The sequence below is a fragment of the Erythranthe guttata genome, chromosome 4, assembly GCF_056151865.1.
Source record: "Erythranthe guttata isolate IM_541 chromosome 4, IM_541, whole genome shotgun sequence".
Taxonomy (NCBI): domain Eukaryota; kingdom Viridiplantae; phylum Streptophyta; class Magnoliopsida; order Lamiales; family Phrymaceae; genus Erythranthe; species Erythranthe guttata.
The window spans coordinates 15,279,310-15,293,136 of record NC_142536.1 but is presented as its reverse complement, the minus strand read 5'-3'; the positions used below and the strand labels follow the sequence as shown (position 1 = coordinate 15,293,136).

Sequence of the window (13,827 nt, the reverse complement as noted above, 5' to 3'; positions counted from 1 at the left end):
GGCTTAATTACGATGCAAGCTAAGATGTATAGATGGCCTTTTACGTTGTTATGTTGTGGATAGTTCAGTTTTGATTATGTTAACTAAGTTATTAAATCTAATTACTTTTAAGCTCAACATGAAAGACATAGTTAATGATTTTGTTCCTGGTTCAATTTTTCAATCTATGGTATTAGTTGATTATTCAATTCATTTTTAAAATTATTCAACAGTAAAGTTATTTGTTTTTTTTTTTTTTTGTGTGTGTAGTACACTTAGTAATGTTCCACTGATGAATGATTATAACAGAATTTTGATCATACAATACATTAAACGTTTGTTTATATATTCTTACAATATCAAAACAATGCAATTTGTTGTCCCGTGCATCGCACGAGTACAATTACTAGTAAGAATAAATGGTAAATGACAAATAGGTAAATGGCAACAGCATTTAATTAAGAAAATGAAATTCAACTTTTTTTTATTGCAAATAAATCCACCTCATTCAAACTTATTTATAAATAAGGAAAACTCCTTGGAACCCTAATTCAACTCCAATTTCATGATTTACACATCTAATTTAGCTAAATTTCACCAAGTAATCAATTTTAACCGCCATCGCCGGTCTCCAACATTGATTTTGATTTTTTTTTTCCGGCAGATCAGCCGTCGTTGACCGTCAGTCTCCGCCGTTGACTGTTTTTTTTCCTAAAAGAAAGTATTTTCATTGATGTTACTGTCTCAAACAGTATTATTGCAGACCAAGACAGTAATTTAACTGTGTGAGAAATTAATTTAACTGTCGGAGAAGGTATTATTACTGTCTGAGACAGTAATTTTACTGTATTAATTATTTTTATCATCTTGACCTGCAATTTGCTGTCTTCGACCGTAATTATTGTTCTCCGACCGTAATATTACTGTCTCCAACCGTAATATTACTATTTGGGACAATAATATTAGTAATATTACTGTTTTCGCATTCAATATTACTATCTCATGAAATAATTTTATAGTTAACACAAAACTTTAGAGAGAAAAAAAAGTTTCAAAATAGAAAAAAAAAAGTCAACGTTAGAGACCGGCGATCAACTGCGGTTAACCAACCGGAAATAAATTTCAGAAAAAATAAAATAAAATAAAAAGTCAATGCTGGAAAACCGCGCGGTCAACCTCAGAATCTGGACGAAAAAAACACAATATCAGAAAAAAGAATATATTTTCTAAAAAATATAATTCAAAAAATTATGAAAATGGGAGTTAATGTTATATATTTGTTCAAATTTGGTGTCAATGTACAATATTGATGAAGTTATAGTATAATTGATAAAAATTATATTATGAGGGGTATTTTAGACAGAAGACACAGGGATAAATTTATTTACGAGACTGTTGGTATATTTGTTATTTGACCAAAATTAAATTTGCTATGTTGTTTTTCTTTTTTTGAGAAAATTTTGCTGTGTTGTTGACATAATAAAAAGTAATTTAACAATTTCAAATTTTTATTTAAAATAAAAGGTTTCGTGTCGAAATCGACCAAACTTAAATTCTCATCCTGCGTCACATAATTTGGCAGTAAAGGGCTTGCCCGACCCGACCCGTGAAAAAACAAATAAATAATCCCAATTTTGTCTTGTTGTCCAGGTGTCTAATGCACAATAAACAGCCACATGGTGTACCACATGCATTACATGTGGTACATAAAGACAATGGGGTTTGTGGAAGGCCCAATGGGCCTTCAATTTTGACATTAGGGGAAAAAGAAAATTTAATTATTCACTTAACTCAAGGATGATTATGCTGGCAAATTGATGAACTTGTCTTGTAGTTTCATTGTCTATTCTGCCTGTCACAATATATATATATATATATATATATATATATATATTGAAATTAAATAAAATGATCTCAATTTTACAAAAGCTATCCAATTTTCAAAATGATGATGTGTATAAAAAATAATAGAACTCTTATTTAAAAATAAAATGTGTAGAGTTAATGCTAGTGATTGGGGTGGCTAGCATTGATGTGAAAACTGTAGAAGCATTAGTGTTAATTAGATTAATAATTTAATTTAAAAGTAATAATTTCTAACAATAAACTTATATGGCCGTACACATCACAAACACCGAATATTCGACCACCAACCTCTCACCAAACACCACTATGTAAGAGGCTTATCACTAGGCTAAAGTGCATAGTTTGTCATAACATAGAGTGTGATGGTCTTTGAGGTAAGGAACTCAATTTTTTTAAGTTAATTTTTTTTCCAAAACAATACAAACTTTCCTATATTAGAGGATATCTTCATGCCTGCATGGGCGTGGCTCAACTGATTATCGGAATGGTAAGTTGGTGTAAGATTTTAGAATCCAGTACTGACAGCCGATAGTGTGGTAATTTCAACTATAATGAGAGTTGATTTCTTGTGGACATCAGACCTACGTCCGCAATAAGACCGTTGAGTCACTATCATTGTAATTGAGCCTACTATTGTACGTGTTGTAGATATATTTTGTTTTTCAGTGAATTTCTATATCTTTAAAAGATTTTGGCAATTTACATTGTGATTTTTCTTTTTCCTTTTTAAACTTATTTATAAAATCAGTTGTACTCTGGATTTATTCAATATTTAACATCTACAAAAAAATGAGGACTAATTTTATTTAAAAAGTAACTTATAAAAAATAATATTTGAAAAGTATGTATTTTTGCAAGTTTTAATTTATAATCAACTTTTTTATACATTTTAGTAAAAAAAAGTCAATTAAATAATCTTTTATTATTATCTTAAAAATAATTGGTGACAAAGTTAATTCCATTGTTACACATATATTTTAGGACCATGTAAAAAGTTGTATGTTGTTATGAAATAAATAATGATTAATATTAGTTGGTTGGTAATGACCACTTAAAAGGCTTCCAACAGTCACATTTATTATTTTGTTTATAATTAATTTGAAGTTATTTAAAACATTACATCAAGTCATCCTCCTAAGTATGTGGTCTCCACTAAAATGCAACCTATTTGTCTCGCTAGATTAAACTCTTATTACCTTAGAATTTCAATATGGATTTCTAAGAAATACTAAGACACTATATTTGGAAAAGTGTAAAATAATTAAATTAATTGGAAAAAGGTGAAGCAATTATGCAATTAAAAGCTATGATTAATAGCTTATGGAATTATGGTTTACTGCAATAAGTGCACTTGAAAGAGAAAGCACTTAAAATTAATTATTACGGCTACATATTATACTCCATTGTGGAGTAATTCAATAGAAATCTATACTTATATATAAGTAAGAAACACACACATGAAAATTGAAAACAAGAACGTAACTATTTGCAATTAAAAGTAGGGTAAATTATGGCCATTCTTGGAAAAAAGGTCAAAATAAGAAAACGTTCCTTATGTTTGGGTAATTATAAATATTCATAAATTATGAATATTCTTATACATCTATTTTTATAGTGTCAAATTCAACAGAATTTTCTACATTTCGTAGAATGCTCTCTAGTTTGTACTCGTTTTGTGGCGAAATGCAGTTTCTGATGCACCACAATATGATATTTACAAGTCAAAAGACACATCATATGACCATTTTGTTTCTTAATGTAGAACTCGAATGGAGTAAAACGGGTACAATTTAAGAATATTCCGTACTATCTAAAAGATTTCTTTGAATTTGACACCGCAAGGCTGAGCATGTAAGAAAATTAATCATAGTTGAAGAAAGTAGTTGTAATTACCAAAATATGAGAGTTTTTTTCTTCATAATTCGACCTTACCTCGTCGGGTGGTCGTAATTTACCTTAAAAATATGGTAAATTACAACCACCTCTGAGATATGGACAAATTACAAAAAAATCCCTCATATTTGAATAATTTAAGCTACCCCTCAACTACGACCATACATCATGGGTGGTTGTAATTATATATATATATATATATATATATATATATATATATATATATATATATATATATATATATATATATATATATATATATATTCTAATGCAAACATTTGAAACTATCACTTTAACATAATTTGACCACAAATATGTTGTATTTACTTATTTTTTTCATTGAAAAAAATATGAATTATCTATACAATTTTATCACATTTATTATTTAATCTAATTAATACACGTTAGTTACTATATACAAAATTATTAGTCACGTTCAAGACCTCGTAAATTGATGAACATGTTTGACACAATATAGTAATGATGAATAATGACCTAAAAATAATATTCACAACCGATTTAAATGTTAAGTGCTTTGTCGGCAAAAGAATTTCTACACTGACGTTAGCAAAGGGGAATCATAATTCACGTGCCAAGGAAGTAAACTTTTTTTTTTTCATAGTATATAAGTGAGGATATGGAATAAATAACCCAATTATTTTAATTTACCTTTTGAGTTTAAATTACAAAATTACTTTCATTCGTATACTACAGTAGAACCTCGATAAATTAATAACCTCGCTTTAATAATAAATTTTCCCGGTCCCGACTCGGGGACAACGTGCTAAATTAATAATTCGCTAAATTTATAAGATAATACACATTCGAAAATTTTAAGAAGCCCCATATAATATATAAATTAATAATGCATAAAAGTAATTCTTAAATTACATGGTACAGTGCATATTTTATAGATCTATGAAGCCTTAATAGAATATAATTTAATTCTCGCTTGTTTCTTGTAGAAGTTCACATTATCATCAATCCCATCCCTCACTTTTCTTAACATGGTTAGAACTTTCAGTATAGTTTTCTCATAACTCAACATAAATCGTTCTATACCATTACTGTTATAAGAGTTCCATACGAACGGGCTCTATAGTGCATTGAACGAATGGTACAATGAATAATATATACGTAAAACATTAAAAAAATGGATTTATTGAAAATAATAATAAAAGTATTTTCATAAATTAATAAGTTATTAGTTAATGCATAAATTAATAATTATTAATTTATCGATAAGTTAATCTTTCGCTAAATTAATGAAATTTTGATAGTCCCAACTGTATTAATTTATAGAGGTTTAACTGTACAACCTTTTATGATTTTTAGTCAAAATTTTTATGTCGAACTCGTCGCATAAGGCTTGCTCTGCGAGACCGCGGCTCAGCGTCGTTTAATTTACACCCATCGTATCTGTTTTTTGATTAACCTATAATTACCAATGGAGAAAAAATAACTTTATTGTAAAAATTATTTGAATCTTTTGAAGTGCAATGTGAATGTATGATCTATTTTTTTTTTAAATTAATAAAATAAATAATATTTTTGTAAATATTATGTTATGCGACAATTGTTTAGATACATAAATAAATAAAGTTTGCATAAAAAAATCGCGATTTTGTCAAATGTGCAATAAATATGATTATGAAACTTGAGACCAGTTGGCAAAATTGGATCCACCGATTTGTATAGTTAATTGATACGTGGCCATACTTACGTGATGAACATGACTAATGTGACGCAAGGGTATACGTTTGATGTTACATCTCTAAGTTCTACCAAATATTTTTAAAATGAAAAAAAACCAAACAGAAAAGTACGAAATATTTTAAAAATGAATTAAAAAGACCAAACAGAAAAGTTTTAGTGAATATCAATAAAATCCAAAAGCATATTGAGTTGTTCAATTTCCTGGCTATGGATATAGAGTGAGGGGGTCATGGCCCCTAAAACATTTTTTAAATTTTTATTATTTTATATAGAAATATTTTTTTGTAAGATTATAAAGACATAATTTGTCATTCTCATAATTTTTTTTAATGTATTTAGCGCCCTCCTACTTCAAATCCTGAGTCCGCTAATGTATCGAGCAAGTACATCGTTGCAGTAAAAGGAAAAAACTAAGATTCGGCTTAGGTTGTGTGATGGAAAAAAAATCATGTTAGTTCTAAATGGTGATGGATATCAAATGGATTTGATTGAATCATAATTCAAATTTTGTAAAATTATTCAATTTCTTTTCGGTGGTAAAATTTTAATTCTTGTTTAGTTGAAAAAAAATAAAATAACATATTTTTGTAAACTTGTAATGAAAAAAAAGTTTTAAATTAAGTTGATTTTTTTTTTTGGATGGAAATTGCAAATTGCAATACTGAAATGCTAAATCCCACACTATTTTTACTAAATCATGCACATAACTAAAAATATTTCTCTCTCCAAAATCTTCTCTTCTCCTTTCTCACCCTTCATTTTTTTCCCATTTTTTTTCACAAAATCACACACTAAAAACATTCCTAGCATTCCAAGTTCGAATTTGACAAAAATCTTCACATGTTCAAACTAAAATAAAGTTGGAATTTGAAAATATTTGAATTGATATGAATTTGAAATAATTAAAAAGGCTTAATGGAATTGAATAAATATTAAATAAAACGGAACTCATTTTTTTATGATTATTCACGTAAAAAAATAATGAATTTTGAGTAGTTTGGATAAAATCATTTTAGAGAGAAATTAGAGAGAATATGAGTAGAGAGAGAATTTTTTTTTTTAATTTATGTGTGGAATTTAGTAAATTTTAGTGTAGGATTTAGCATGCTCCATTGCAATATTATATTGATTCATTTACTGATATACCTAATTGGTCGATCCAATGGGCCCACGATTCATTTATTAAATGAGTCCGCTACACGAAAGCCCAAACACCTTCAAATAAGACTTCGGCCCAACAAAACAAACTCAACCCAATAAACGACATATAAATAGAGGTTTTACCCATATGTTAAGGTACGTCCTATCATATGAGCAATACTACAACATGTATTCTCTGGACTATTTCTACTACCCGCACGTCTAACTTGAGCGTCGGAAGGGTTTCCGCCGGATCAACCCCCGACTTAGTTTACGTGTTCTCTGATCGCAGGTATCTCAAGGTCATCAAACTCGTGAGCCAGTGATCCACTTTGCTCTTCCAACTCATCCTACTTCAACTCTCTAAGATGATCTAATATTTACCACCATCATATTACTTCAGTGAAAATTAAAATTATCAAACAAATAATGTAGAACGTTTTTTATGGAGTCGGGAACGAAATAAATCATTATTTAAGTGAGATTATTAATTTATCGAGGTTCTACTCTACAGTCTAAAACAGTAAGAACAAACTGAAGTATATATTGACCAACTTTCTTACTTTTCCAAGAAGATAGAATGATCAAACATATCACTACATTGTTATATATGTCAATTGTTATAATTACATTTCATATTCATTATAGCATGTATCTATAGTATTTGTGAGTAATTAAGTACTTGGAAATATTCGATGAGATAAAACTTAAAAGCATCACCACATGGGAGGCCTACAAATAAATAACCTATTTATGAATCCGATTTAATTCTAAATAGCTATCCTATATCTATATTGGAATAATTAATATTTCACAATGTGTACTTATAATAAATTTATTTTATCTCTCTAGCCCTACTCTCTGTAACAACTCTCTAAGTTTTTTCAAGATCACTAAAAAATTGGGTTTCTTAAATATTTATTTACACCTATTATTTATTCAATTTATTAAGTATTTTGATTATAAATATTTTTTAACACATTAATTAATATTTATTAAATGATTGTTTACATTAACTAAACATTTAACATTAACAAATAATTGAATTAAAAAAATATAAAAAATCGAAATCGTAGTTTCTTGCGCCACCCTCAGCCCTCTTCAACCTTGTTGCGTCCGCTATGGATGCCGTCCCATGGCAGCGCACTCCCCCTTCCATCTCCGGCCATCCATCACACGCTTAGGAAGTCGTTCCAGTTCACCGGTGACCACTACTCAAAAAAAATGTTTTTTTTTTCTTCCAAAAAACCATCAAAACACAATCCAGGTCCATCTTTATTCGTCTCAAAAGTAAAATTAACATTAAAAGATACAACATTAGGTAGTTTGAATATGTGAAGATTTTCTTTAAATTCGAACCTGAATTGCTAGAGACGATTTTTGTATGCAGTTTTGTGGGGAAATGGTGGGAAAAGAGGAGAGTTCGGGAGCAGAAAAAAGTTTTAGAGAGAGAAAGTATTTTAATTGTCTGCATGATTCGATATATTTAGTTTATGATTTAGCATTTCAGTTTTTATATAATAATCAATAATCCGCAGTGGTTTGGGTAAAATTAGGGGGTGGAAATCGGACTGAATGGATCGGAAATGGCTTTTTCAAATAATAGGTTCCAATTTACGTTCCAAAAAAAGCGGATGCAAAAATTCATTAGATTTCGGAATACCACGGAATTCTTGGAATTTCGGAAATTACATAAGTTTATAATCTCTTGTTTCATGTTCGGATATAATGGGAATTTACAAAATGTTTTTCTATTTTTTGTTTGTTGAAATTTTGCAGGAAAATGCAAGAAAATCCAAATGAAAGTTCGACAAAACGCAATAAATAAAAGCACACATAGGAACAATAAATTGAAATATAGATTTTCTTATAAGGAAAAATGCAACATGATGTTTTTTATACCAATTCATCGTTTCCTAAGTTTTAATTTTTGACCCTTCGCGGTATTTTTATTTTTCATATATAATATAACATAATTTATATTATGAAATTATAAAATATATCATAAATTATATTATATATTTCGAAAAAACATAGAAATGTTCGGAACTAAAATTGGATCGAAAATCAAAATTTTCGGTAATTTTATATACCATTTCAATTCCGTTCCAAATATTTCGGAAAAATAAAAAATCGGAATGAAAAATACGATTCTAAATTTGAATATTTTTTGTTAGGAATCGGCGGAATTCAAAAATCCCATTCCGATTTCTTTCCCCAGGTAAAATGTCCTTTGATATTGGACCTAAATTTTAAGATACACCCCAATTAGAACAAACAGGCATCAATATAATATATATACCCGAAGTGATTCAATATTTCTGCAGAGGGTTTAGATATATAATTGGCCATTCTCATATATATATATATATATATATATATATATATATATCACATATTCAATATAATAAATTGTCCATCTCTTCACTACAACAGAATTAATTAGACTTCTGATTTGAAAAATGTCCGTCATTAGTTTAATCTACGTCTAGACAATAAATAAAACCTCAACCCTAATTTACCTAAGCTAAGAATCTGGTACAGAAAATGAGTTATGTAGTGCAAAATTGTAATGTTATTGGTAAATTACGGTCATCCCCGATTTAAGATCAAATTACGAAAAAATCTATCATGTTTGAGTAATTACAATCCACCCATCAACTATATATGAATCTTCTGCCACGTTCACCCTGACGGTCGTGTCAAATTTAGTGGAATCTTCTAGATTATGTGGGATATATGTTCTCCAGTTTAATTTGTATGTTTTATCCCATTCGAGCTCCACATTTTGAAATAAGATAATCTCATAACATGTATTTGAGACTTCTAAATATTAGATTATGATGCATCAGAAACTTCATTTTTGCATAAAACGCGTACAAACTAGAGAACATTCAACATATTACCTCCGAGTACCCGTAATTTAACATAGGAGAAGTACTACTACATCAAAAAATTAACATTGATTGCCACGCGGTTTTGTTTGTTTGTGCGTCGGTCTGTGTTGTGTGTGATTTGCGTGGGTGTGTCTGTGTGTGAGAAAGAGAGAGAGAGAGAGTAAAGAGAGAGGTAGAGAGAGAAAGCAAAGAGCTGACTTTTTGCAAAGCAAAGCAAAGGGAGTAAATGCAGTTTGCTGTCCGCTTTTGACTCTTTCACCAACAGATAATCTCGTAATGTAAAGCTCCCCTTTCGTTTCCACACTCTCTCTCTATATATTCCCTCACACTAATTACTTGGACTCTTGTCTCTGCATTTCTTCAACCCATCAAATTCATACATACAAAAAAAAACAAAAAAACCCTATTTATTTTCTTGATTTGATTCCAAAAAAAAAAAGAAAGGGAAAATAAATTGGAGAAAATGGGAAGACCACCTTGCTGTGAGAAAATAGGAGTGAAGAAAGGGCCATGGACGCCTGAAGAAGACATAATCTTGGTTTCTTACATCCAACAACATGGTCCTTCTAATTGGAGATCTGTTCCTTCTAACACAGGTTTTTTTTTCATTTTTTTTCTTTTTTCTTATGTCTTTCTTTTTGTTATTTTGCTTGTTAGTTAGTTGGCATCATTAATTAATTAAAAGGGATGTAATAAATATTTTCTGCCACCAGCACCACCGTCTCCTTCAATGCATACCTAATACCTCTTCTTGAATTGTTGTTTTATTAATTATTAGATTTTGTTAAAAAAAACACAGGTTTGTTCAGATGCAGCAAGAGTTGCCGGCTCCGGTGGACTAATTATCTCCGTCCCGGCATCAAACGTGGCAACTTCACCGAACACGAGGAAAAGATGATCATCCACCTCCAAGCTCTTCTCGGCAATCGGTATATATATACATACATATACATACATATATTATATATATATATATGTCCATGCAAGATCCGGACATGTTTGGAAGATTTCTATAATTATCAAGAATTTGTGTAATAATAATTTTTTTATTTTTTGCAGATGGGCAGCCATAGCTTCGTATCTACCGGAGAGGACCGACAACGACATCAAGAACTACTGGAACACTCACTTGAAAAAGAAGCTGTCAAAGATTAACCGACAAAACAGCGAAAACGGAAGCAGCTCCGAAACCGAACCGAAGACCGTGTCGAAGGGGCAGTGGGAAAGAAGGCTTCAAACCGATATCCACATGGCCAAACAGGCCTTGTGCGACGCACTCTCCCTCGATAAATCCGATGACGAGGAGATTATGATCAACTCCAAGCTCTTCCCCATGGGGGACCCACAAATTACGAATCCGCCGCCGATACAAACATCCACTTACGCATCGAGCGCCGAGAACATCGCTCGTTTGCTCGAGAACTGGACCAAGAAATCCCCGAAAAAATCGATCTCTACGCAGAGTAGCAACAGTTCATTCAACAACAACAACAACAACAACAACAACCCGAACAGCTCATCGGGGCGCACTTCAAGCCCAAGCGAGGGCGCGATAAGCACTACTACTTTCGTCGGTTTCAATTACTCGGAGGACGATCAAGAAGCCAAATTTGATGATGCTGGGGTTTTTCATCAAGAAGAGAGTAATAATAACAATAATAATACTAATATTACTAATAATAATATTAATGTAATTAATAAGGGTGATTTGGACAATCAAATCATACCCTTTAGTTTGTTGGAGAAATGGTTGTTTGATGATGCAGCTGCTACACAAGGGCAGGATGGGTATTTCATGGAAATGGCCGCCATGGGGGAAACTTCTGATTTGTTCTGAAGAAAAAAAAATTTGTGCTTCTTCAGAACAACTGAGCAGTTTCTTGCTTTTTTTTTATTAGGGTTTTTAAATTTTAATTAATAATCTTGTTTTTTTTTTTTTTTTAACTAATTGGGGTTTTTTTTTTAGGGTTTATAATCTTGTTTTATAAATCTATCTTCTGGGTGAAAGAAGACAGAAATTAGATGAGGGTTTTGTTTAATGTTAAGAGCAGAAACTGTAAATTATTTGTAGTTTTTGTGTACTAGATAGATAATAAGATCCCCCTCATCCTTCTTAGGAGACGGAACTATTTGTACGTTGTGCATCATTTGGTGTACCTTCCTGAGAAATGAGAAATATTAGGGTTTGACTTTTGATTGGCTTTGGAAATCACATGTACCACAATTGATTGTCCTGGATTTGGCGGCGTGGATTGGCTTTGGAAATGAAATTATTTGAAAAAGTTTATTTAAATTTCGTTAGGATCAATTTTTTTTAAGAAGATCTACGTATTCATCAATGCTCCAATTCAATAAATTTATTTATATTTTAGGATAAGATCTAAATTTTTAAGTAGAGGTATTCGATAATATATATATATATATTAGAATTTGAAACTTCGAATAATGCGAGGTCCATTGGCAATTGTAAAACGCAGCTGCAAATCGTCCCGAAGCTCCTTCACGTTCTCTCTATAGGTGATGTTTGAATAAAAGGTGGGTTTAATAGTAATTCGATCAATATCCACGCCTGCAATATAGAATTTACCATCCACAAATCGTAAATTTCTGCAGAATCGGCTGTTGGTTGTGAAATAGTCCCATCAATAAATTCGAGTTTCTTGTTAGCCAGCCCTCAAAGCCGCTTTCATGGTTGTTAACAAAATTTTACATAGGGACACCAATGCTCCTGGATTATCAACCGAGGTTAATGCATATGGTGTAACTAGGGGTGAAAGCCGGATGGATCGGATCGGAATTAGCCTTTTCGGAAAATTTCCAAAAAGTTTCGGAAGTACAAAATCAATTCCAATTCCAATTCCAAAATTTTCGGAATCTAAAAATTCGTTCCAATTCCAAAAGGCCCGGAAATTTCGGAATTTCGGAAAAAAATCGGAAATCACATAAGTTTAAAAATTTCAAAACTTAGCGAAAATTTTCTAAAATATTCATAATTTTTCAAAAATAAGAACATCCACGTCGATAAAAGTAAAACTAATAACTACTAAATTTCAGTTCAAAAAATAAATAAAAATAAATACAACATAATATCTAATAAAACTTCTAACTACAATTCATTATGTTAAAATCCTAAAAAAAATTATAGGTATATTTTTCAGAAAAATAAATATTATATAATATTTATTATTTATAGGTGTATTTTCAGAAAAAAAAAATCGGAAATTTTCGGAATTAATTTCGGAAATCAAATCGGATCGGAAATCGGAAATTCCAAATTTATTTTATATAATTCCAATTCCAATCCAAAAAAATCGGAAAAATTCAGAAATCGGAATTTCGGAAGTCAGAATGAAAAAAGTTGTTCCAAAATCGGAACTTTTCGGATCGGAACCGGCCGAAATTGGAATTTCCGTTCCAACTTGCACCCCTAGGTGTAACCATGTCTGTTTCAGATTCTTTTTTTTTTATGTCCTTAAACAAAATCTTACGTTGTTAGTGGAATGTATCATTTAATATTAATATTTTCTTGCTAAAAAAATATATATTAATATCTTCAACACGTCCCATCAAGTGTTGGCAAACTACATTAGAAACTTTGCACTTGAAATATTAAAATTGAATGGCAGTGGAATTCGAACTCAAGACTTTTCATTTGCGCGTTCTGATACCATGATAAGTTTTAACAGAGAAAAGTATATTCTTCTCATTCACTTTCACCGTACTAATATATAAAGATTGGCAATAAGTAAAATATTGGGGTTTTTATGCATAAGTCTCCAACCAAACATGTTTATTATTCTAGGTTTATGGGACATATCTCTTTCACAAATAAGCCCATCCCTTTAATATTTATTATAACTAAAGGAAACATTCGTGTATATCCCAAATATTACCCTCAACCATTTATACCCAATTCTTAATTGTAACCCAATTATTTTTCAATTTTGTCCACAAAAATCCAATTTTGACCACAAAAATTCAATTTTGACTTTTTCTTTGAAGCATAATTTAATATGCTCCAATTTCATCATTTAACTTAATTTAATCTCAATTTGACCCCAAATTTCACAAATTATTCAATTTTGAACCAAAACTTTTTTTTTTCAAAAAAAAAAAATTTTGCCGCTGGATTCCGGCGTTGATTTTTTTTTTTTCCGGATTTTTCGCCGGTTTCAATTTTGACTTTTTTTGGAGTCATTTAACTTAATTTAATCTCAATTTGACCCCAAATTTCACAAATTATTCAATTTTGACCCAAAACTTTTTTTTTTCACAAACATTTTTGTTTTCCAAAAAAATAATTTTGCCGCCGGATTCCGGCGTTGACTTTTTTTTT

At 30.4% G+C, this 13,827-nt stretch overlaps 1 protein-coding gene across 1 annotated transcript; it reads left to right on the top strand.

Annotated features, from left to right (window-relative positions):
• Positions 1-9,811: 9,811 nt before the first annotated feature.
• Positions 9,812-11,684, top strand: LOC105972614 (myb-related protein 306). Its single transcript, XM_012997583.2, has 3 exons — positions 9,812-10,087; positions 10,291-10,420; positions 10,551-11,684. The coding sequence occupies exons 1-3, from the start codon at positions 9,955-9,957 to the stop codon at positions 11,326-11,328; spliced, it is 1,041 nt and encodes a 346-aa protein (XP_012853037.2). The 5' UTR covers positions 9,812-9,954; the 3' UTR covers positions 11,329-11,684.
• The last annotated feature ends 2,143 nt before the right edge of the window (positions 11,685-13,827 follow it).

Bases quoted from the DNA above. Each gene is read 5' to 3' on its own strand.
- LOC105972614 (XM_012997583.2), top strand. From the start codon at position 9,955: ATGGGAAGACCACCTTGCTGTGAGAAAATAGGAGTGAAGAAAGGGCCA. The intron at 10,088-10,290 runs GTTTTTTTTTCA...AAAAAAACACAG, and splicing joins ATCTGTTCCTTCTAACACAG to GTTTGTTCAGATGCAGCAAG. The intron at 10,421-10,550 runs GTATATATATAC...TATTTTTTGCAG, and splicing joins CAAGCTCTTCTCGGCAATCG to ATGGGCAGCCATAGCTTCGT.